This window comes from Pan troglodytes, chromosome 17 (assembly GCF_028858775.2).
Source record: "Pan troglodytes isolate AG18354 chromosome 17, NHGRI_mPanTro3-v2.0_pri, whole genome shotgun sequence".
NCBI lineage: Eukaryota > Metazoa > Chordata > Mammalia > Primates > Hominidae > Pan > Pan troglodytes.
In genome coordinates this window covers 65445650-65472207 of record NC_072415.2, presented here as the reverse complement: position 1 = coordinate 65472207, position 26558 = coordinate 65445650, and the positions used below count along the sequence as shown (strand labels likewise).

The 26558-nt window shown below is 38.9% G+C and overlaps 1 protein-coding gene across 46 annotated transcripts in view; it reads left to right on the top strand.

The window, feature by feature from the left end:
* The window catches only part of TCF4 (transcription factor 4), a 412677-nt gene that overhangs the window by 222033 nt on the left and 164086 nt on the right, over positions 1-26558 (top strand). For 41 of the 46 annotated variants that reach the window (XM_016933751.4, XM_016933758.4, XM_063795736.1 and 38 more), the window contains one exon: positions 10601-10665. In XM_016933751.4, the coding sequence (XP_016789240.2) occupies positions 10601-10665 (65 nt within the window). Of the gene's footprint in view, positions 1-10123; positions 10499-10600; positions 10666-11927; positions 12536-26558 lie in introns of those variants that run through there. The other 5 variants (XM_016933774.4, XM_016933773.4, XM_024350852.3 and 2 more) reach the window with 4 other exon arrangements.

The following is a 26558-nucleotide window of genomic DNA, read 5'->3' as shown; positions in this document are numbered from 1 at the left end:
GTCTCTCCTGTTACCACCTTGTCTTCAATGAGGTTGTATTGGGTACTCTTTCTTGGTGCTTCTCTGGGTTCCCATTATATCCCTTACTGGTGGATAGCATTGTGTTACTCCTGGTATTTAGTCATCTAAACTCTTACCTCCTTGAGAATAATGTGCATTATTGACTCTCTTGCATCCAGCACATGTTACACAGAAAGCACCCAACAAATATTAATTTCCCTATATTGTGTTTTTTAGGCCTCATTCACCACTATTCAGATATAATTTTTGCAAGTTTCAGGATTAAAAATTGTGGTCTGTAAACATAGTATATGTAATGCATTTTATTTTCTTGCATACTTTTTATAGGATGAGGTCATTCTTCTGGCTACTCTTTGTCTGCTTTCTTTTTTCTCTTTTTCCTCCCTCTCATCCTTCCCTCTGCCTCTCCTCTTCCTTCCTGTGCTCCCCACCTTCCTCTCTTGATTGAGTCATGCTCCTAGATTCAGTCATTGAGAGGCTTCTCTTAAACATTGCAGCATGGGACCATTCATCTACCAACCTTCCCCTTCTTTGAACAATAACTAGTGCTGCAGGCTGGTTGGACTCTGGGGAGTGTGGCCCTGCGTATCTGGCAGTTTGGTTATTATTATGGGCCCATTCTCTTGAAGTTGATCTTGAAGAGCAGGCTTGGCTGGAAAACATCATTCTTCTATAAATATAATGGTTAGCAATCTTCCTACTCTTTGTCTTCCTTGGAATGTGTTTTCAATTCTGGGCTGTTCCTCCCACTCCCCTCCAGTTTCTCTCAGTAGTGCATGTTTAGGGGATATAGGTCAATTGTATTCAGTGCTAAGGCTAGAGAAATGATCATTTAATATATTACAGATACGTATACAAATGGCAGTTGGATTATCTTCTGTCTGGGATTAAAAATGTCACTTATATATGTGTGTTTATTTATGTATTATACATATCTATATACCATATATAACATTGTCGTGTCCCCCCCCCATTCTTTTGATGTAGTTTTGAGTATCATATCCAATGTGTATAGTTTAAGAGATGAACATTGTTATATTCTTGTTCACTGTAAACTTAGCTTGAAAGTTAAGGCCATCACCTGTGTACCATGGTGCTAAAATACATAATTTTTCTATATAGACAACTAAGTGCCTATGTAGACTACTCTATAACAAAGAAACCTTTTCCTCTCTTTTCCATCCCACTGTGGCTTATTTAGAGTTTTATCATTTTTATCTTTTACATTGACTGTTGCTAAGACTCTGGTGGAACATTCAGTTAAATGAGCAGCATATAATTTATGATTAAAAGTGATTTGTGTGGTGAAATGCGGCTGCTGATTTCCTTCATATTTTCCAATAAATTCCAAAATATTTAGCCAGGCACCAAAGTCTTGCCCAGATGATGTTGTCTCTATTACATTCAGCCAGAAATGTCACCCATCTCCTCCAATGAAAGGGAAAGGACTGGATTCTCTCCCTCACTGTGGACTTGTCATGCCTCCACAGAACATGGACAGTCAGAGAAGGGGTAGAAGGACCCTTTTAAATGAATGAACCAGGTCAGGTTCACTAGAGTTGGATCCTGGATTCTAAAGGTGACATCCACTCTTGAGATAGAAGAGAGATGCTTTCAGAGCAGCGGGCCAGTGGGTCTGATCAATGAGGAGCAACCTTAACAAAACTCCGGGATTCTCATATTTTGGGATACTGTTGTTTATTAGGGGAATCGATTTGGCAATGTAAAATCGATTTCTTTAAAAAAAAAAAAAACAGCCTTCATTATTGGAGATGAGCACATTTAAAGGCCTAGCACGCTGCCAGAGAAAGGTTTCTCTAACCCATGAAATGTAACTGTCTGAAATGACCTTGGGGATCAACAAGTCCTTGTCTTTTAAAAAACTCTGCGTAAATAGGTGAGTGCTAGTAGTAATCTACTTTTTGTTATCTACCATGTTACCAGGTCTATTGAAGTTTTAGCTAATGTAACCTATAGAGCTATGCCTATCACTTAAATTGGTTGCTTGTCTCCCTAGCTGGTCAGAATAACCAGTGGAATTTTATTTGCAAGAAAAAAAAATCTGTTGGGCACGGTGGCTCATGCCTGTAATCCCAGCACTTTGGGAGGCTGAGGCAGGTAGATCACTTGAGGTCGGGAGTTCAAGACCAGCCTGACCAACATGGTGAAACCCCATCTCTACTAAAAATACAAAAATTAGTCGGATGTGGTGGCACATGCATGTAATCCCAGCTACTCGGGAGGCTGAGGCAGGAGAATTGCTTGAACCCAAGAGATGGAAGTTGCAGTGAGCTGAGACTGCATGCCACTGCACTCCAGCCTGGGCAACAGAGTGAGACTCTGTCTTAAAAAGAAAAAAATAAAAATAAAAAGAGAGAATGCCAGACTCTACCGAATTCACGTACCATGGAGAAGAGAACCCAGGAATCTGTTTTTAGGAAAAGTCTTGCTGATAATTCTCCTGATCATCAAGATTTCTTAGCCATGAATTGAATTTGAGGAAATTGCTTTTCTCCACACTCACCAGCTCATCACAAGTCTTCCTTCTGCCTAAGAACATAGTGAAAATATTTTATTTCTGCGTGCTTTTGACACCTTTAGCATGTATTGCAAGATGAGCTTTTTTTCATTTTTATATGAAAAACTATTATGTTCTTTTGAATAAAAAATAAGCTTTCAAATGCATATGCTGTTTTTTCTAAGACCACACAAGTCCTTAACTGCCTTGGTTATATCCAATTATCATAGACTCAAACTGCAGTAAAAATATAAGATAGGGTAGGCATCACTGTGAAGATGTTATTCACATAAAGCCAATGGTAAGTTACTCATTAGAAGTAAGTTGAGTGATTTCAGGGTTGCCCTTAGTCCTTCAGGTCTCTAGGGGACCCTTGTACAAATTGCTGATTCAGAAAATCATTACTTTGGTGGTTCAAGTGGTACTTTAGTGGCCTTAAAGAGTTATTTGACACACCTCCCCAAACAGCTAAGTTATCCCCATGATTATGTTGATTAATTGCACACTCTGTGGAATTAGTGTTATTTTCAATGAAAGATTTTCCTGCGTTCGGAAAATCAAGCATAAAACTCATGTGCTTTAATTTGATAATGTGTGTACTTCTCCTAAGCAGGATGCCAAGTGAGGGGCTGATTTTGGTTGTTGTTGTCTGGGCCATGTGAAATCATCTAGGACAATATTTTTATTCTGCACTGAAAAGGTAGTTTTTGATGGACTGTAGGATGTTCACTCAAAATGCTTATCGATTCGGACATTTTCATCCATCATGGAACTTGAGAACTCTTTGACTTTATGAATTGAGTTTAAATTATTTGGGGAGAGGATTACGGTAGTGAGAAGGCAATGGTTGTTGCTACAGTAGGCACTAATAATGATACATCTAGAAAACTCCAAATGGAGGTGGCATACTGTGGGAAAGCCTTGGTACTGGAACTGGAGGTCTGTGTGCTAACTTCGCCACTTCATATCTGTGCAGCCTTTTTAACTATATGAGCTGGTTACCCTTAATTTTAGTGACTTCGTCTATAAAAACATGGACTAAAATGCCCATTTAATGAGCTTTTAGGGTGTGTTGTCTTAAATAATGTAAGTTAAATTTGCATGCAAGATAGTGCATTACAAATATAAGTGCTTTATGGAGAATTGAATATAGAATCTGAAATTCTTCACTTAGGCAGAGCCCTGAAGTGAAGACTTTTGGTGGCACCTTAAGATACTACCTGGGGTTTCAGTACCCACACTGTGTTAAAGGCAGCACAATGCCTAGATGAGATGAGGGGAATCAGTGATGAAATGCAGCCAAAACTTCCAATTTCCAGTGGGATCAGAGCTATAGGCCATTACTGAGTATTCTATTTTTAGGACTAAAAGAACATCAGCGGAAGAGAGAGTTAATGCCAGTCTTTTCCAGAAAAAAATGGTTTACTGCCCATTTTTCATTATCCCTTGATACATACAAGCTATGTGCCTAGTTAGTTACCTTTTCCCCCATTTGTCTTTATAGGATTTCCTAGGTTGTTGGATGACTAGTTTATTTGCTGGAATGGAGTTGTAATTCTTTTAGCACAAATTTATTTTACATTTAGATTTTTAAATGACTGTGGATGAAGGCAGAGTTGTCCCTGTATCGTTAAGATTCTGTAGGAGAGAACCAGTACTCTTCTCTGAAATGTTGGAAATCGAAAGAATAATGTCAGCTTCTGCTTTTTTGTAAACCCAGAGTCTCACCTCCAAACTGGGATCAGGAGTAAAGTTGACTAGCTAGTCAGAACAATGAAGCTATACCTGCATGGCCACAGATTACCGTAAGAAATATAAGCCAACAGAAACCAGCAAATTAAATAGTCAAAATGTTTTCATATCAATTTAAATAAAATAAAAATTTAATTTTTGAACCTACATCATTTATCTGATAGAAAACTACAAATATATAGTAACCTGATATATTCTTAGTGTTAAGTTTTAAATAATAGTAGTTCTTAAAGGTCATCAGCTCTTGTATTAATAGACACAAAAAAGATGGGGACGGGCATGTATGCTCAAGTCAGTTTAGGAAACATTGTATAAAACTAAATTGAAAGCCAAGTACAGTGTCTCATGTCTGTGATCCCAGCTCCTCTGGAGAGCAGTGCAGAAGAATCCTTGAGCATAGGAGTTAGAGAGCACCTTGGGTAACATAGTGAGACCCCATCTCATTAAAAAAAAAGAAAACCCTGAATTAAATGTCTTAACTGCAGTACTTCTCAAGAGTCTTTAACATGCTAGATACAATGTAAATCTGTTGGGGGGCAGGGCAATAGCTTGTAACAGTTCGTAGATTCTTTTAATTAGTCTCCCTTTTGGTTTTTGGAGCCCGTTGTGGGATCACTATTCTATAGATGACACTGAGTGATGCTGGGTTGTCCTGTATTATAATTATATTTTTACTTTTACTCTTCTGTACATCTTAATACAAAGACGTAGTCTTCACATAGAGGTGTAGAAATGCAGTTTTCTGCCATGTTTTTGTTAATTAGTTGCTTTGTGTTAATGTGCGGAGATGGTGGCAGTTTATTGTAAGATGTCACAGAATCCATGTGTATCATTTGTGCTGCTATAAAGTACCTAGAGACCTTTTAGGAATAAAACACCATGTAAATGTAAATTATCATTGCCTATAAGACACTTTCATTAATTTCATATCAAATTCATGAGTGTTTTGAGCTCTGGGATTTGAGAGTCTTCAGTGTCGGGCCTCTAGTTTATTTATACTTTTTTTTTTTTCCCCCAGAGTTTAAACACCAGCAGCATAGCATAGTGCTAAGAGCGCAGTCTGGGCAAACAAACTGCCAGGGTTTGAATCCTGGCTCTGTCACTTGTACCTGTGTGGCTGTGGGCAATTTTCTAGATCTCAGTTTCCTCATCTGCAAAATGGTGTTTCTATTACCTGCCTTATGGGGTTGTGCAGATTGAATGAATCATTTTATGTAGAGCTTTGAGCAGTGGTTAATACATGATAAGGACACAGCTATTCTTATTTGGATAGGGAAGGAAAAGGCAGGCATGGAAACGATGAAGGACTGTAAATAATAACCTCATGTATATGTTCAGAACTACTAAAAAGTTCAGTTGTTGTTTGATGAACTAGTCCTTGCTACATATATATAGATTCACAGGGTAATCAGAGATGGGATGGGACTGGGGATGGGGACAGAAATTTATTCTGAGTCAAACATGTTTATGATGAGTTCCCTAGTCTGATGCCAGGGAACAAAAGGCTCATTCTTCAGTTCCCAGAATGAGGATTAACAGTGAAACAGCCTTGCTTGGTGTTGTCCTGCAGCATCAGATAATTTTTCATCAAGGCGTTTCACGGGATGATATATTCTCCCATATAGATGAATCTATTTCAGCGGTGGGTGAAACACCTACCATTTATATATAATTTTTAAAGTGGCATTTTACAAATGAAAGGCTACACAACCAAACATGACCCTGTTATTATCGTACTGGTCAACCACAAGAGGGATCATCTCTGTTAGAGCTTATCTCTAGAAATCATTTTATTGATAAGTTGCTCGTCTGTCTCTAGCTCTTTCTAGGTGGTTTAGAACTGTCATGTGTATCCAGGGGCAGTAATCTACCAAAGGTGATCCTTCTTAGAAGTATCCCTATGAGTGGAATGGATTTATGAGATCATTTTTTTCCCTTCATGTAATATTTTCATTGTCACCCAGTTCCCTTACAATAGGATACCATGGATGTATCGGAAGAAAAATTGGAAGTCAAATGGCTGATAATACAAGAATATAAAAATATTCAATTTGAAATTCTATAGACATTTGTTAACCATATCACCCTCAAATAAAAAGCAAATTTTCCTGCTCCTTCTTGGGACAGCAAGATAAAAGATTGTTGAATAGATCAGCAAAACATTGACTTTTTTTTTTTTTAAATATGGAAGTTGCTTGCCTTTCCTGCTCATATTAGTTTTTCTGGGCCAGGGGAAGCAAGTGAATCCTTTATTGATTGCCATTTGGTGCCATTTTTAATAATCAAATTTAAATATAGGCTTTAGCAGCGGATGGGTTCGATTTGGACAGAACACATGTTGACTTCCTGGACTGTTTGCTCACTGGAGATGCCGACTTGTTCTGTAGACGGGGCTGCATGTTGATCTCCTTTGTCTCCAGAAGGATTGATTGACGGATGTTGTGTCTGCTCATTTACAGCGTTTTCTTTGTTTAATTTAAAAAATTGTGACATAGTATTACATGTTCCCTTGTATACATCATTTTTGCAGAAGAAAGTTGTTTAGCCAATATGTCGACTTAGTTTATGAAATCCTCTCTATAGCTTTCATTTAGCCCTTCGTGTACTCCATTAGGTCATATTCATTTCATGCACGGCAAATCGTCACCAGCAGCAAAATTTAACATTTGGTCCTTTTAGGTATAAAAATGAATCAAATGCCTGACAAGATTTGTTTCTGGTATATATTTCAGAATCTCCCCCCGCCCCCCGCACCAACCCCATCTTTATGGGCATACAACAAATGTTACTAACGGGTACTTTTAGTTTTAAAAATATGGACAACAGTACTCCATGCAGTAAAAGACTTGAGCGATTAATGCTACCCTTATGCCTCTTTTGAGTAGTTTTAGCCATGGGGCTTGGCACTGCCACCATTGTCTTTGTGCCAAAAAATATCCGCAGCGGCTGTCGCATTCTAGTACCGGAGGGTTGTCTCGAAAATTCCGCAGTGAACGCACCGGGTTTGTTCATCACTGCTATCTCTTTTAAATATTGGAAAAATAGAATCTTTAGCTCTTTCAAAGCCCCGTTGTGGTTGTGGGGATGGGGGGAGGCGGGTGGTGAAGAATGGAGAAAGGAGGAAAGAGGCTGTCCGCGCCAGCCAGTTGGTATAAGTGACAAAAATCCATGCCTGACATAGAGTAAACACAGATATTTAGGAGCTTTTGTGTTCATGAGCACAGATAGTTACTTAAGGATCCTACTCAAACATGTTATCAGCGCTCTTGAAAATTTTATTATCTGAAACAAATGTTCCGAGTGAATTTTAAGCAGAAAATCAACATCAAGACCATAGCTAATTTTTAATGGATAATTTACACAAAAGATAGTTTCTTTTCTAGAAACCGAGGTGTCCTTTTAAAATGACTGCTTTTAGTCTTTAAAAAAAAATGATAGGAATCGCGATTTTATGTTTGAGAAGGTGCGTGGGCTTTATCCACAGTGCCTGATTATTTTGCTCCCAAACAGGGGTTCTGGCTCTGAGGGCAGATTTATAGTTGAATTGGGGAACAAAAAGATGTAATAAAGTTAAAGGCTTACACTATCAGAATGAAATGTGTTTGTTCATGATCTCTGGACCGATCTATTTGATGGTAAAAGTGGATGCTACAGATGAAATCTTTACAAGGAGCATAATCCTTAAAAAAAAAAAAAAAAAAAAGTCCACCTCCCAGCCTCCTGCTGGCTGTGCTGCCTCTTTGGTACCTCGCAGACTTCGACAGAGCCCTGGACGGGTGCCCATTGATGTCATGGAAACACTCAAATTACTGAGAATGATTCATGTCTATGCTGGTCTCTTATCCTCCCCCACACAAACAGGAGTAGATTTTTAACCCTGACAACTTGTAATTTGCAGTGGGTTTATTTTTGTATCTGGATAAATATTTTTTAACAAGCAAAATTAAGATTAAGCAGTCTGTATCTGATATGATAGTAAAGAATGCTGGGTTCCATGTAGCCAAGAGTACTTTGGGGACTCTGCAGTGTGAATTCATATTCTTCTCCTCCTCCTCTCCCTCCTGCCTCTTTCTTTTCCTACCTCTTGCTCTTTGCATTCCACTCTTCCTCTCTTTCTTTTTCTCCTACTTATTCTCTCTCTCCTTTTAAAATCCTGCCCTTTTATCTTTAAAATAATGGAAGGAGTAGCCCAACTTATATCTATAAGTGAGGCAAATCCTGGCAGAAAAATTCCTCCCTCCTGTTCTGTGTGTTGGAGTCAAGTTGGGAAATAATGCTGAGTGGTGAAATTCTACAGGGGATAGCTTCAGGAATTCCTTCTAGAGAAAAAAATAGATGCTTTTTCTTCCTTAAACTGTATTTTACAATTTAGATTTTTAGAAATTACCAAAACAGGACACTAGATGTTCAGTTTCTTAGGAAGTCAGAGCAGATTCTACTTTATCCATCTTTCTGTCTTTCTGCCTGCCTCCTTACCTGCCCAGCTTCCTGCCTGCCTATCTACCTGTTAAACAAGTGAATATTACATCAAAGTCAGTGATGTAATGGTGATATTGAAGCATTCTTAGATGCAAGAGCTTAAGGAAGGACACGCGTCCTTTGATAGCTCATGAAGGTCGAGCCTTTTCTGTTAGTAATATTTATAGAGAGAAGTTAAAGGGTATAAGTAGCTTAAATTTGATGTACACAGATGAGTAAATATGTCTTTGTGACCATTCACACTGCTGATACAAGTATAAATGTATCTTTTCTTCAGTGTAAAATCCTCATACAATGGAAGTTATTCTGTTAGATCTTCTAAGACTGACAGTCTGTGCGATGGTGTCTTGTTTCACTGAAATTGAAACTGATATGGGGCATTGATTTTATACTTTGCGCTGAGCGCTAGACCAGAAATGGGGCGGAGGTGTTTTCCCAACTTTAAGATTCATTAAAATCAGTAGAAAAGTTAATACTGGGAAACGGGGTTAATTTTAAGACTTAGGTTTGGCTTTCTTTGAAAACCACCATCCATTTTATATATGTAATGACTTGGATACAGGATACCCTTTTGACCACATAGAAAAATTTATGGATATAAATGTATCAAAGATACATTCTTTGTGTGGGGTCAGGAAGGCATACTCTAATAACATTGCCATTGCCATTGACCTAAAAGATAAAAAGACTACTGTTACTTTTAGCATTCGTGTTGAGTTGAGAGGGGAAAACTTGGGGGTTGTAAACTTCAGAAGGAAATCTATTCAGCCTCTCAAAATACAAGTTTAGAGTTTTCCCGTTGGAAAAAGGAATACTGTAGTCCTATGTATCAAGTACAATTACTGTAAAGCTCCAGTCTTGACGAAAGAAGTATCCTTTAGACTTGCGTGGGGTGGGGTCTTAGGCACCTGCCTGCCTCTTTTAGCCCCTTTCAATGTTCTGGTGTGGACAGATTTCTACAATGATTCTCCACATGTCACTATCTGGACTCTACTGCTTAGATCTCTTGTAATGTGATTTCATTATCCTCCCTAATGATTATTGGGGTTAAACTTTAAAAAGAAACAAATGAACACCCTTGATTTTATTCTTAGATGTGGCCGAATAGCATCGAAGGGTCTATAGATCTCTGTAGAGCAGTCTACAGATAAAAATTGGGTTATTAGAATTGGAACAAGACATTCACATTCCATGATCCCTTGTCCTGCTGGGTCTATTGGTGGAATCTGAACTTGGGTTCAGAGTAGGCAATTTTTCAAAAGCCCTGTTTCCCAAATGTAAATTCCATCATCATCTTGATCATGATGGGGTTCACTCCTGGGAAAGGGAGTTTTTAAAAAAGAGAGAGAGAGAGACTCAGAATTTTGAATAGTTTCTTTGCTAAATTCACCATCTGGAGAGCCTGTGATTGATTAGTTTTGGCCTCACTATTAAGTGTCAATATAATCAATGGGAATTGCTAGGCTAGGGTCATTACATAGATAATTTGCCTGCTGTGTAAATAAAAATGAAATTGTTTAAATTTTGTGCAAGAGAAAGTGAAAATAAGGAGTTACGATTTGTTTGTTAGAGAAAGTGGAGGCCATTGGAATGACAGTTTTTGGAAGTGTGGAGCAGTTTGGCTAAGAATAGGAATGAAGGATATTTTTTTCCAGTTTATCATAGCCAGAGTGAGGAAGTGTTATTCCCTCTCTTGCTTGCATACATTGCCAGTAGTGCCTACTTTACGTATGTAAACATCGGGGAAGAGCAGTAGATGTCTGTTACCTGGAGGAGATTTTTTTTTAAGGAAAAACACAATTTACACTTTTTTGTCGTTTCTCTTGGCAGGTAAAACAGAAAGGGGCTCATACTCATCTTATGGGAGAGAATCAAACTTACAGGGTTGCCACCAGGTAAGTGAGAATCTCTGTTGCGGAAGGGTTGAGAGGATTAACCTGGTAAATCAGTTTGTTTTCTAAATTAGATGATGCATTTTAAACTGTGACACCAAAGATGCACCGGCAAGTCAGATGATGGCTCTCTCTTTAAGTAATGAAATAACACAGAGCTTAGAACTAATAAACACCTCATCTTTAGATCGCTGCTGTATCAGAACTACATTCATGGGCTTGTTTTTATTTTTTAATCCATCAGCCGGTACCAGTGGCACTGTTTGCAAACCAGCAATGTCGGTGAGAGTGGTTCTATCAAAAGAGTTTATTTGCAATTAAGAACTTAAGAATTTCTTACGCAGGAAATACTTCGCGGAGTCATGTGTCAGACCCTGGGTTTCGGGTGGCTATTGCCCTAAATTGTAGTTTTCATAGGGGCTGTATGATGTTGTGTGAAAACAGAGTTGTATTGAGGGATAAAAATGTCTGTGAAAATATGATTTGTTGTCCCTTTTTGTTTCTGAATTGTTTTTGGCTGGAAGTCAAGGCCAGCAGGCTAACAGCAAAGCCGTCTCAAGGGAAGCATGCGTGAGCTAGAAAAATAAGAGTACTTTAATTAAATAATAAAATGCCAGTGTAATACAAAGGTATAGCATGTGTGTGTTTGTGTCTCTGGGCACTTTGCATTTGTATACTTTAAACTCTCCAGAGAGAGCCTATTTCTAAAAGTACTATCAATAGCTAAAAGTATAAGCTTTGTTTCAAGACAACTGAGTTTTTATAGATGCTTTCTTTTTCAGTTCAATATCAGTATTAATCATGTATTTAAAATCTTTTTTAAAAATTTATACTTCCTTTTTATAAGTGCATTGGTTTCTTACTTTGGAAAACTCTTGATGGAATTTAATAATCCTCTTTAATATTCAGAGCTCTCTACTGTTTTTATTATTCACGCAAACAAAATGTACTTTTTTTTTTCAAATGCTGGAAAGGGGATGCTTACTCTCTTGAACTCTCTCACCCTCTGATGTTCTTGATGGGGGAAAAAATCTATTTTAATTTTATTTTAAACAGCCCATTTAATATACCCCTGAAAAATGTAAGCAAAGTTTTGTTTTTGTAATTAAATCGAGCCTATGAGGAAAGTTTCCTTTACGTACCAGACATAGGAAGGTACGACTTCTGGTGGGTTGGTGTGTTTGTTTTTTCCCTGTATATATTTGCATTTTTAAAGTTTACTCCCTTGGCCCAGCCACCAATTCAGTCATATTCGGCATCTGAAAGATTTGTTGCATTGAGGTGAACAGTGCTTGGTTAAGAGCTCCTGCCGGAGTGCAGTTCATGGCAGTTTGTTTGGAAAGAATTCTGCAGGAAAGAAATTTACAGCCATTCCAGCGCAACGGAAACATCTTTGGAATGTGAGTGCAAATGTTCGGGCTAGATAGCCTGGGCGACAAGCCTCTGAGTGCTGTGTCTCTGGTGTAAAGCTCTCAGTTCCTGCAGAAGAGCGTGTTCCTGTGGGTCTGGTTTCTGAGGGTCAAGGCGGAGGTCATTAGAGTTTTGGGGAGAAGAAAGTTGACAACATCCTTCCTTTCTGCAGATGGTCATGGCAGAGGTCTCTGTTTTCGCTGGGCCCCTTTTTCTGGTCATTGAGAGAATAGGCTTCCTCGCCCCTGTATCCTTTCTTACTAATAGGAATTGGCGTGATTCCTCACAGACACAAAGATTTCCTCTGCTGAGTAAGCGTGAGGCCCCTTAACTTGTGAAAGCATCATCCAGACCGTGTGAGTCTGTCTGTGTATGTGCAGAACACAGACCCTCCTTTCTCCGTTTGTGGGGAATACTTCCCTCGGGTGAAACTGAAGTTAATTTTTTTTTTTTCAAACACAAGGTGAGAAGTGGAAAGGGGCAGAGGGTGGAAGAGAGGTGGATGGATTGGCATGTGATGGCTGAATTTCTGGGCCTTGGGAGGTTCGTTTTGAGGCATTAATGTCCAGGAAAATTATTTTGTATATAGCACTATGACTGCATATGCTTTTCTTAAAAAGCCTTCGTAATGTAGCCGTGGAGTGTGGAGATTCCTTCATTCTTAATTTGTGCTTCATGGTTGTGAGTCTTGCAAGAGTCTACTATCTCTGTGCTTAGCGTGGTCGCAGCAATCTCCATAAACAGTGTGATTACTTAGGGATAAATAAAAGTGAAATTTTGGAAATTTGCTGACAGAGGGAAATAGGGACTGAAGATGAAAAATGTACAGAGTATGAATTTCTGCTTTCTGTGAAATTTGAGAATAGAACAGACCATAGTGTGTCTTCCAGTGAATCAGTTTCTCTTGTGCCGTATTGTTATTTGAATCCCTGTCTACAACATCAGCTATGCAAACCAAAGAGAAAGGCAAAATCTCAGTATCTTGGGCTTCAAGTCTAAATAGCAGATCACAGCTGAAATGATTTCCCACTGTGTGACAAGGTGAGTGACTCGTGGAGGGGAGGCTTTTGTTTTCTTCTGTTTACTACATGATTGAGATACGGAATAGGAAACCTTCAGATGGTGTGCCCTAAGGAGCTCCAAAAGCTGCTTTATCGTATTATAACAGTGTATCCTATGGACTTAAAGGGGTGAGCAGTGCTATATGGAAACATGCTTCTTCCAGTCCCAATAGCCCTTTGTTTGGTGTAGAGACAGAGTGGTGGTAAGCAACAGGTAGCAAAGCGCTGTCCTGGAGGAATACATTATTATTGTGAGATGTGTGTTGTTTCAGAAATATATCAAGTTAAAAATAGATATATATTTTAGATTTCTCCTAAGGATTTAACACTAATACTGATGGACATATGACGCTTTTTTAAATGGATATATTTTAGCAGAAGAATGAAAGCCGGCAGGTTCTTTATTAGCAATTAAGTTGTTTTCATTAAAAATAGTAATGAGATATTATTTCATTAATGCATTTCCACCTGAAGTTATCAGAAATAAACATGGTGACTTTTTGAGACTTTTAAAATTGTGTTGAAAATGAATCAAGAGATAAGCAAATGTAGCCAAATGAACTTTTTTGAGTTCTTACTAAATATGACAAAACTAATTTAAATCAAATTGGGGTACAGAAATCACACCCAGCTTAACATGTTCTTGCCAAATGGTAACCTCATACTCCTTTTAACTGGCAGAGAAAATGAAATTTATAATGGAAAGTCTGACAGAAACGAAAATGAGTGGGAATAAAGTTTTTTGCAAGCTAGTCCAACCTTAATACTATAATAGCCAATAACTAAAACTTAATGGGCATCATTGCAAATGCCAGAAGGGAAAAAATGTCATTTGTTTTTGTTTCTTTTTGCTGCTTTGAATAGAATGTTGGGTGATTTGCAACTTTTAAATTTTGCTAAAATCTATTTTTTTAATGAGATGATGATATCAAAACAAATACTTGTTATTACTTCTCCCCTTAAATGGAAGTTTAGAGTTGATTATCAGGAATTGTTTGCATTTTCTTTCTGGGATATAGCCCAGGTCTAAAGCCATGGTTTCATTATTAGTATTGTGTGTGTGTGTGTGTGTGTGTGTGTGTGAGAGAGAGAGAGAGAGAGAGAGAGAGAGAGATGGGGAGAGAGAGAGAGAGAGAGAGAGAGAGATGGGGAGAGAGAGAGAAAGAAAGCTGCCTGAGACCAATCAAATTAGAATCTTGTGAGCTGGGCCTGTGCTTTTCTGACAACTCCCCAGGTTATTCTAATGTGCAGCTAGGTTTTATCATTTCCTAGAATGTTCTGTAGAAATATACCCTGTATTAATGACTTGTGTTCAACATATGACCTTGAAAATGCTTTTAGGCTTTTTGCATTAATTTGATTATTGAAGGCATGGAAATATATTGCATATGAACTTCATTTAAAAGGCAGTGAAAATTAGTGATATAGTGAAAATCTTCAAATCTTTATATAGAATTCCACAACTGAATGTCCCAGCCCATATCTTGTTTTCTCTAGTGAAGTCCAAGGCTTTAACCTCATCCAAATTCTTTTTCTTCTTCAGCAAGTGATCAAATAGGACTTTGCTGATACAGTTATTTAATGTTTACATCTTAAAATGACTAATGGAATTTAAGAATTAGACCTAATCTAGGAGGTTGTTGTTAATTTCCAGAAACTTGGAGACCAGGGAGGAAACATATTTTCTTATTTTGCCCATAGGCTTGCTCATTTTTGGTTCATCAAAATTAAGCATGTAGTTGATTCCAAAATGAATTTCACATTTCAGAATTGATTTCTTTGTCTTGTTATTTTTACTTTTGATTCAATAGGTGTTACAAATGACTTAATTCTAAACTTTTGGCCTCTTTTAGTTTTTCTTATCTAAAGTAAAAATAGAAAGGATGTAAGTGAAAACCGTACAAAATTATTTTGTTTATTACGAAATTGGCAATTTAGGCCAATTAGGCCTTGAGCAAGCAGAAATACACATCGCTTTTTAATTTGCTAAGATGCCTAAGTGTTTATCCTGAGTGTTCAGCACATCCATCGAGGTCTTATGCATCCTTCCTGGGAAGCTCTCCCTTGCAGGGCCTTAGCACCTGTCTTCATCGTGCTTTTTAAAATTTGCCATCATTTTTATGTGTTTGTTGCATGCTGATTTCCACAGGATTCTGTAAACTCCTGGAGGGCAGGGACCATGTCTGCTTTATCCTGAATGTGTACCATGTGCCTAGCAGGGCAAAAATTGCAATGACCTAGTGTTTCTTTCCTCAGCATCACTTTTGGAAGCCATTTTGAGGGAGTAAGGTCTGAATAGCAATGTACATGAACCATATTGTGAGCATCTTTTTCATGCCTACGAAAACCAGAAAACTGCACTCTCCCAAAAAAGTCCTTTGGAAGCTCTTCCTTCTAACATGCTGTGCAGGCTCTGGAAGGACACCAAAGTCATACCGTGGAGAGACACCCACTCTGACTTTTTGGGGGGTTGAATCGTCTCATTCACCTGGTGACTTCACCGTTCTAGGCCTGTATATCTGGAAAGGCCTGAATGAGGGAATTATAGATGATCTGTGGTTCTGGCAGAGGTGTTGTTGGAACCAAAGGTCAGCATCCTGGTCCGAACATTGAAATGTAGCAGTGTGAATGGTAGGACAGGATATTTTAAATTGTGACAGTTTCAGACATCACAGGGCCTGAGTTTGCAGTATATATGTCATCGCAGCTGTGTCCCTGAGCGGTATTTTTCGGGCAGCGGCTTATTCATTTTGGGGGATTGTTATGGGTATATACCCTTCTTTCAAAAGTCAGCCGGTACTTATCAAAGGGGAGAATGGGTCCATTCTTTCATTGCATTGGTTAAGAAATACTTATTGACCCTGTAGTGGTGTGTTAGATACTCAGGAGAAAAACCAAGGGATCTTGTATACCTTCCCTTCTATCCCCACCAGCAGCTTCCTGGATGTTAACGGGGAAAATCGAGCTCTATTTATTTATTTTTATTTTTAACCTTACATAGCATAAATTTTTGAGCATCCAGAACAGTTGAAAAAATAATAAAATGAATGCCACATACCTGCTATTTAGGTTAAACAGTTGTTTGTATTTGTTATACAGTATTTTCTTGTGTGTATGTATAATATGTATAAGAATACATATTTTTCAGTGAACCAACCATTTTAAGTTGCAGATTTAATAAGAATGCACCCATGGATTTTTCAGTACATATCTCTTAAAAATAAGACATTTGCCTAACTAACATACTGTTATTATCCCTAAAGAGATTAACAATAGTTTCTTAATCTCAGTCCATATTCAGATTTCTTCATTTGTCCTCATGCAAATGTCTTCAGTAGCTTTCTTAAAAAAGGCAACTAAAATGCCATTTACGCGTGGCATTTGATTTCTACGTCTCTTTATAATTTCTTTTAAACTAGAGCTGTTCGTCTATTTGTATTCTTTTTTAAATTGTGTAATTTATTTTTTAGGGATGGGGTATCACTATGTTGCCAAGGCTGGACTCAAACTTCTGGGCTTAGGGGATTTTCCCAAGTAATTTTTTTGTTGGTTTGTTTGAATGATAGTGACTTTAAAGAGACCAGGCCAACTGTCCTATAAAACATTCCCCTATCTAGAATTATCAGATTTCGTTTCCTTGTGGTGCTGTTTAATTTTGTTCATCACTTGTTTTGCCTACAAATTTAAAATTAGTTCTAAAGGTTTATGCAGGTTCAGGTTAAACATTTTTGGCTGGAGTACTTCATTGGGGGTGCTGTGTATATCAAATTACATTCCAACAGAATATTGAGCTATGCCGCTGTTGGTAATGCTAACTTTAATCACTTGGCAAAAGTGGTGACCACTGGATTGTTCCATTGTAAAGGAATCTTTCCCCATCTGCAATAAACAAATAGTCTTTGTATTGATACTTTAGCAATGGACAGATACCCCTTTTTCCCAACAACCTTTGACCTAATAGTTTTAGCACACATTGATGACCCTTGCCTGAATCAGTTATTTCAACTGAAGACTTCAAACTGGTGATTCTTTTAAAATTCCATCATTCCTTCCACATTTATAGCTAGTATTCTTCTATAAAAGGGCAGTTTCTTTCATTCATTTTAACACTATCAGTTTCATGTTTCATATTTTATATAAGTGTCGTAACAATTACTGTTTCTAATGTTTCCTTACCTGGAGGGTGTTGGAAGCATTAAAGTATTCTTGAAATCTCTTAAGGTATATTGATAAGAAAAGTAGTTATGGCTCAGGCTGATGGTCAGAGAGGCTTTAATTGTAAGAGGAGGGAGGTAATTGTAGGCATGTTTCCTTGTAAACTAAACTTCAGTATTCTTTTGGTGAAATTTGGAACCTTGCAACAGCCTCTGTGCCCCTAGCTGTGTTTCTCTGATTCTCATATTGCCACTCTATAATTGCTAGTAAACATCTCACAAGGTTGATCATCAGTAGTTGACTGGCCGACTCGAGGGGGTTGCTGTGGTGCTCTGTGAAGCTGCGCTATCAGGGATCAGCTAATAATCCCTGCCTCAGTCCTTGCACAATCCAGACATGGTTGATAGTGAATGTCAAAATGAGTGAATTTCTAAAAGATAGTTGGGGCTTAATCTAAAGGAAGCCTGAATAACTAGTATTAGGTGCCAATATAAATCTCTGAGTTGGTTAATATTATCGTCCCTTAATAATTAAGAAAGGGATGCTCAGAGAAGTAAAGCAAGTAGACCTCAAATCATTTGCTTCAAGTAAGTTTCAGAGCCAGACTCTGAACTCTAAGATGTTTTGTTTCAAAGCCAGTGCTTTCCAACTTGGGTTCCCTGCTACTTAAGCCCATGAAGGAGTTTTTAGGCTCAGAAGTCCATATTAGTTCTCATCTAGAAAACCCTGTCTGGTCGTTTCCAGGCCCACTGGAGGATCTGGGCCTGACACAGTATCTACAACAGAGTAGCTGCACTTAGCTCCGTTCAGGGTTAGCTAGAACTCTGAACAGTCAGTAGGGAAAGGCATAGCGGAGGGCAGATCGCATCGTTCCTGACTGCCCAGCCTTAAGGGGGGAAAAAAAAGATTATATGAATAATCTATTCAGTAACATCCTCAGAATTAGCATGTGCAATTTCCTTAAAACCAATGAGGATTTCCTGTGAAAAGGCTGGGGTGGAATATGCCAATTCACATTTTAGCAACAGCGTGAACACTTTCTTAAAAATGTATAGATTATGTTTTGGCTTTGCTTTTTGTGCAATGTAGGCAGAATATGGTTTGCTATTATATAAATTTGGATTCATTATAGATCACGTTATTGTTCCAAAAACACAAGAGCTACATACAGCGAGATTCTGAAACAATGCCTTTAGCAGGTTCTTAAATATGCCCCAATAATTTTTCGATTATGGCATTTAGCCCTCAAGTAAAATATATGAAACAACAGAATATGTGCTAGGAGCATAGGCAAGTTTTATACAACAACAGTTCAGGCAGTTAGTGCATAAAAAGCCATTGAAATTGCTTTGAGATGATTTAGGAGACACCGAAGAAATGGACTCCTAGTATCCAAATTGAAATTTCACCAGAATCATGGGATTAACTTCTCTTTTCTTATGAAAACCATTAAGCGTTTTTAAAATAGCTTCTAGCAATTAGGACTACAGTTCTTCGTCTTTATGTTTCTGATAGGTGTAAAGACAAAGGGGAAAAATCAATTAATGACTAAAGAAATAATTGATTTAATGCTGAGGTGTATCTGATATAATTTAATGTTGAAACGTATCTACGTATCATGTAGAGATCAGTGTAGCTCTATAGCCTCCTTCTGTAAGAAAGGCAGTATACTCAAAATTCAACATCAGGACAGTGTTTCAATGTGAAATGACAGAAATATTTCTTTATTGAACGTCATGCTTGATATTATTTTATTGTTGAGAGCTTTTTACTGAAACTCTTTAAAACTGAACCCCCAAATTAAAATATCGGCAACACTGAAAGATAGCAACAGAAGCCTGTAATCTGAAGTAATGGACTTATTAAGGACTTCAGAAAAAAAGACTTTAGAAAAGAAGCATATATCATTGAGTCTGCTGCCGTGCCTGATAGTGATAACCTGCTTAGAATTGAAGCACCCCATTCTTTGAAAAATTGTGTGCACTCTTTGGATATTGACGTGGGTTTGTTTACATGTGCTTTCACTCACAGATCAACTGAGCTTCCTAAAGCATGGACCTTTCATGTTCAGCGTGTTGTTTTCTAATCTCATAGAAGTAGTTTCATAGGGAGGAGAAAACCGAAACCGACAAGAATATTTCTTTGCATTTGCCTTAGCATTTCCAACATGCAAATGTTGCTTTTTTCATAGTATGGCACTTATTTTCGTCAGACATTTCTTGTACTTAACAAAGGGCAAAGTTACATTTTGGCGGGAGAGCGACTTTCGCCCGGCACTTCACCAGATCTCGTTGAATAGAATATATTATCACTGTTAGCATTCTTAGGGTTCTTAATGAAAGCTACATACCCTTTATCTCCATTTTCCTCTCCTTTTAGAAGACATTTTCCAATGAACAATTTCTATGACTTAAATACCAGATATATGTTATTTTCAAGCTACCTCAAAGCCATGTTTATGTGCATTTGCGACAATAACAATTCCGTGCTTCGGAATAATTACGTAGGAGTATCATTGAGGTTATTAGGCAGGACCCACCCTCTAGAGTTCTGTACATGGGGGGGTCTCTGTGTGTTGGGGTTTTACTGTGCAAGCACACAGAATATCCTGAGCTCATTTGTACCATGATAATGAACAGCAGGGCACTGAATCTTTTTAGTTTTATTGGCATTGTATACAGTAAGTTATTAAATTTCATCTCTGTAATACACCTGCAGTAAAATAACAAAATATTGGTGCACTTAAAGAACATGTGTGTGTGGAACAATGCCCTCCCCATCATTTCAGCCCCCTGCAAACAGCTGCTTACAGATTTCAAGATCCATTGTATGTATTCCCTCGAGCCCACCTCTAATAATCGAGACACATCTGCCATTGCAGTATTATAGGCATATGTAGTTTTATTGAAAACTATACCTGTAAAAAAATTAAATAACTCCTGCCTCAATTAAATTGGCAAGCTACCTTTTGCAAAGATCATATTGCAGACCTCTTGAGACCCAAGTGAGTTCATTTTATTCTTACATTACAAATCACTAAATATGTTATTTTTATTTAGCTGAGTAGCTAGCTTTCCTCATACTTTGATGGTAAGTTACTTTCATACATTCTCACTTTTGTTTTCCTTCTCCCCTCATCTTTACATATTAAAAAAATTATGCAAATTGCATGAAGCAAACATTTTGAGAATCTGAACAGAATAAAATCAAAGGGAAAGGACCCTAACATGCAGCTTTAACTCTGAAGTGATTATTAAATAAATACATGCAAAGGTTACAAAATTGGGGTCAAATTTATAACTCACATTGTGGCTTGTGATTTTTACAAACTTCTTTGAGATCCATTTGATCATCATAATGGTAGAATAGGAAGTAATATGAAGAGGAAATGAGTTAGTAGGCCATACAAAGCATATGCAGATGAATTCCTATTGGATTAAATAACTTAACACTTACTCTTAAGAAAATAATAGATACGAGATCTCACTCTATCACCCAGGCTGGAGTGCAGTGTTGCAGTCATAGCTCACTGCAACCTTGAACTCCTGGGCTCAAGCAATCCTCCCTCCTCAGCCTCCTGAGTAGCTAGGACTGCAGGCATATACCACCATGGCTGGTTAACTTTTTTATGTTTTGTAGAGCTAGGGTCTCACGTTGTTGTCCAGGCTGTCTCAAATTCCTGACTTCAAGCCATCCTTCTACCTAGACTTTCCAAAATGCTGTGATTATAGGCATGAGCCACTGCACCCAGCCAACAGTCTTAATACTTGTGGAAGATTGAGTCAGTAATAGATGTCTGCAAAATAGTTTTTTATCCAAAGAAGGAATAAGAGTAAAATATTTACCGATATAAAAATGTGAGCCTAAACTTATTTTAAGTTATGTAAGGTATCTGTATAGGTCTTCATGTGAGTTAATCATGCCAATATATAGTGATTTAACCAAGAAGAATTTTTTTGCTTTATATTTTCATAGAAAAAATCCAAAAAGACAAGTTACCCACTATATGGGAAACATATATGTGTATATATCGTATATATCTGAATTATGTATGTCTATATATATGAAACACACACACACACTGTTATAAGACAGTAAGCAGGTTCCTTATCTATAGTTTCTTAGTTAAAAAAACAAAACAAAACAACATTTTGTGCTATTCAGATGAACTGTGTATAACTGGACCGAGGGAGTGGTTAGAGGTGAATATTGTCCCAAAGTGAACATAGAGTCAGAGGAAAGACTCTCTGTTGAAAGTCAGAAAGTAGATGATTTCATAGGATCAAGTCACGGATAAATATGAGGTGATGACTGTTATAGAGAAGGTAGAAAATCAAAAATCAAGCAGTGATATTCTTTTTTTTTTTTTTTTTTTTTTGTGGGGTTGTTGGGGATTGGGTCTCTCTATGTTGTCCAGGTGGGACTCAAACCCCTGGGCTGAATCAGTCTTCCCACCTCAGCCCTCTGAGTAGTTGGGACTGTAGGTACACACCACCATGCCTGGCTTGTAGTAGCAGTATTGACAACCAGTCAGGATAGAAAATAGTTACATGTTTAAATAAAGAATTTCCTTCTTTGGGCCGGGCATGATGGCTTATGCCTGTAATCCCAGCACTTTGGGAGGCCGAGGTGGGTGGATCACTTGAGGACAGGAGTTCGAGACCAGCCTGACGAACATGGCGAAACGCCGTCTCTACTGAAAATACAAAAAGTTAGCTAGGTGTGGTGGTGCATGCCTGTAATCCCAGCTACTTAGGAGGCTGAGGCACAAGAATTGCTTGAACCTGGGAGGCGGAGGTTGCAGTGAGCCCAGATCACGCCACTGCACTGCAGCCTGGGTGACAGAGCGAGACTCTGTCTCAAAAAAATCTTTTTTTTTTTTTCCTTTTAGATGAAGTCTCACTCTGTTGCCCAGGCTGCAGTGCAGTGGCACAATCTCTGCTCACTGCAACCTCTGCCTCCTGGGTTCAAGCGATGCTCCTGTTTCACCCTCCCAAGTAGTTGGGATTACAGGCATGTGCCACCTGGGCTGGCTAAGTTTTTTTTTAATATTTTTGTAGAGACAGGGTTTCACCATGTTGGCCAGACTGGTCTCAAACTCCTGACCTCAAGTGATCCACCCACCTCGGCCTCCCAAAGTGCTGGGATTACAGGCGTGAACCACCGCGCCTGGCAGAATGTTCTTCTTTTTTGATAGGAATGTTGATTCAAGTCAGTGAGTGGCCGTTTGGTTCCACTTGGGCTTACCTGGGCCCAGGAGACTCTGCTCACTCTGTGTTCTCCCAGGGTATTTTGTGCCCCACTGCTGGTTCACAGAGATGCCAGGTTTCACGGAATGGAGGGCTGAGTCCTAGAGAGGGTCATCACTTACAAGTAAGATATCAAACCCTAAGGGAATCAGAATTTAAAGTCTTAGAAGGGTTTCAGTTTTGTCATATAGAAAAATATTGAAAATTAAAAAATATATATATTATGAATTGTAAACAAACTTTTTGATCAAAACTCATGAAAGTTGGGGAATACACCTTAACTTGCGCCCTGCCACTGATTTGAAGTCCCATCCCTGGGATGTGGTTCACTCCTGTGGAAATATATATTATCTATTACATTTGAACTGTGAATTGTGTTTGTCACACTGAGCTAAGCAGCTCAGAACTGTCATGTGTAGAGTGACTGGTACAACACAACATCAGTGGTGGTAAAAGATTTGTATGGACAATGACATGTGGCAAAGAAGAATGTCAACAGCTGCCACTGCTATGACATCGTCCCTCAAGGAGTCTTTCTGCATCTCTGCCATGTAACTGTCTCAGCCAAAGAGAAGGCACTAACATGAACTTCTTCCCCAGAATGCTACTCCCAACTAGCGACCACGTAAGACTCTCTTGAGTCTTTTTTGAGGGTGCAAGTCCTGGGTGCCATTTGTCACCGGAAAGAACATTTAAGTTTGGAGTTTTATGTATAGAGGGAGGGATTATTCTTTGATTTATTTCAAAAGAACATGTTCTTAATTTCCTTTTGCAGATAATACACACACCCTATCAGTTTTTGGACTCCAGACTGTCTCCATCCATATGTCATTATGAAGCAGGTTTTTATCTTATTATGATTTAGGTAATTGTACTAGCCTCTAAAATTTTATAATGTACCTTTCAGAAGCTCATAGATGCCAAGATCAGAGGCTCCTTTGGAGTTCCATCTAATATATCTTCCTTAGCCAACTGGTACAAATAATTTTATCTTTCCTCTAGATAGTTACACATATAGCTCTAGAAATAAAATGTAGTTATCCTAAATCAGCTGTATAGAGCCTTAACCAGCAATCAGACCATTTAGAACATTCAACAATAATACATTCTACCAAACTCTGACTTTCTGTGTTCAGCAGATATTTATTAGGAAACTCACCCTGTGTCCCACTGAAGATCCTCACATGCTCTCTAGGTAGATGACTTCAGCTAATAGTATAGTAACCATGAGGCCTTAGTATTTATGACTTTTCTTTTCTTTCTTTCTTTCTTTTTTTTTTAAGAGACAGGGTCCTGCTATGTTGCCCAGGCTGGTCTTGAACTCCTGGCCAGAGTGATCCTCCCACCTTGGCCTCCCAAAGTGCTGGGATTATAGGTGTGAGCCACCACATCTGGAAGTATTTATCACTTTCCAAATTCGTATTCTTACATGTGTTTGGATTTATTTTTCAAGAAGCCAGAGTAAAATTTGGCAATTACCAAATTGTGAGTTGAGGAAAATAGATAATTCACCTTTGGTATTGTGCTTTTGAATTTGAATTCCATTGATTGGATTTCAGTCCGTCGGGATTAGTTCTTCCATCTGTGTCCCATGGTGTGATGACTGACTCCCAGCCACCATCTGAGACTGCTTGGTCTCCCTCATCTCCAAAAGTCCTCAGTTTCCAGATCTCATCAATTCTGCTTGCAAGATACCAATAAATCTGCTGCTGCCTCCTAGACCCCCAGTCATCACCGTGGCTGCCCGTGCTGCTCTGATCCCTCTACCCACCTTCTCCTTCACATGCCTCCTGTCCACTGCTGCTGGAGTGACAGTCTCCACAAAACATTGTTCCTTGGCTTTGGGGCCTGTCCTTAGCATGGTGGCATCCTGGCCCCTGTTTCTGCCTGCAGCCTCAGCCTTCGTACTCACCATTCACATCTCATGTTCCAGCCCTACTGAGCTGCTTGCAGTTCCCTCAAGAGTTCTTTCACGGTTCTCTCTGTCTTTATAAGGACCTGAAATACCTTTGCCTTGCCTCCCCTTCTTCTTGCCTTACATCTGTTCTACCAGCTAACTCACCTGCTTTGTTCAAGATTCAGGGACCCTGGATGTTATAACCAGGGCAGAGCGAGCTGCCTCTCTTCTGTGCTCAGGAAGCCTCTGGAGCACTTCTTTTTCCTCACAGTCATCACACTGTCTACAGCCAGAGAAGGGCAAAGGCTAGGGGCAAGGGCTAGGCTTGCCGTCTCTATCTGCAGTGTCTAACAGGGGCACCCAGGAAGTGCTTGTTCCAGAGTCACAGGATGGATGAGTGAATGAGTGAATGAACTAGCAATAGTAAGAAATTGTATGTGAGCATGTAACTTACTATATTTAAATACTTCCATGCAAATTTCTTGACTTAAATTAACCATGCCAATGACCCCTGAGGCTGGATTTATTTATTTATTTATTTATTGAGATGGAGTCTCGCTCTGTCACCCAGGCTGAAGTGCAGTGGTGTGATCTCGGCTCACTGCAATCCGTGCCTCCCGGGTTCATGCCATTCTTCTGCCTCAGTCTCCCGAGTAGCTGGGACCACAGGCGCCCACCACCATGCCCGGCTAATTTTTTTTTGTATTTTTAGTAGAGATGGGGTTTCACCGTGTTAGCCAGGATGGTCTCAATCTCCTGACCTCGTGATCCACCCGCCTCGGCCTCCCAAAGTGCTGAGATTACAGCTGTGAGCCACTGTGCCCAGCCGAGGCTGGGATTATTTTTAATCCAGTTTTATTGATAAAGAAACTGAGATTTAGAGAGATTTGTTTTCACTCTGAAGGCAGAGATGGGACTGGGGAACAAACTCCTTTGGATCCAGATTTGACATTTTCTTTGTCACTTCTTTAGCACTGGATAAAGTTGGTGTAGCTTTGTGTCATAGCAAGTAGCCCACAGAGTCTTTTCATAGATGGTTCCAGCTCTCTATTCATTATTAACTTAGGGATCGTTCACGGAGGCACTTACCTGGTTACCAGGCTGAGACCTCTGTCTGCCAATGAGAAAAAATGTGCATTTCTAAAGAGGATATGAAGAACCTAGCAATCTGTATATCAGGAGCATTGTCTTTACATAGACAAAAAAGAATATTTTGAATGTTTCCTGTAAGTAAGTACCAGTTGCAATAGCATGGTGCGTACCGCCCATGCTATCTATTGCCCATCAGTGGTACCTCTACTCTCTGGTTGTGGTGAAAAGGACCATGGTCCTCCTGGAAATTTCTGGCCCTGAAGCTCAGGGGAGAAGTGCAACACCAGCCACATCTCATCCCCCAAGCTTCATTCTCCTTCACCCTCCCTGGTACATCTTGGCAGAGGATGGGGAGAACTGGGAAGAACTGGATGCATTGAGTAGATCAAGCTTTTCCTCTTCATGTTTACTTTATATGATTTTAATTTTGTAACCTTGTTGTAGGACATAAAAAATGAATGACAGTGGACTTAGCTTTTATTTATAACACTGAAATCCTTAAAGATAGAATGTTAGAGTCAGAAAGGACCTAGACATCATCTGGCATCCAGTGCCGCTTTGTAGCAAGTGGAAAACTAAAGCTCAGAGATGTTGAGGTTGGTCGTCATCACACAGCAAGCAGACCTTGCTCAGACACAGCCACACAATACAAGTAAAATTCCTAGCCTGTAACACGGAAGTTTTCCTTTGATGTCTTTGTACCCGCTTTCTTCCAAAGAGCAAAAGGTCACCTAGACCATGAAGTAATAGCCAGCAGCAGCCGGAAACACATCCTGAGGAAATTTCTAGACGATTGTCCCTTTGTTAAGCTACCATTGAATCATACTGTCACAGAGCCAGAGGGTGTCGTTTGCTTGTAAATACTGAGTTTTTGAAATGTCACTGTAACACTGGAAAAATGTTGTCTCTGAAGGTTGCCAAAGTGACAGAATCCCGACATTGTAAATACCAGCCAACACAAGTGCTTATAAATGACAGGAATAAAATATACTTGACTAAATCCATAATAATCACTGATAACACTGTTTACCC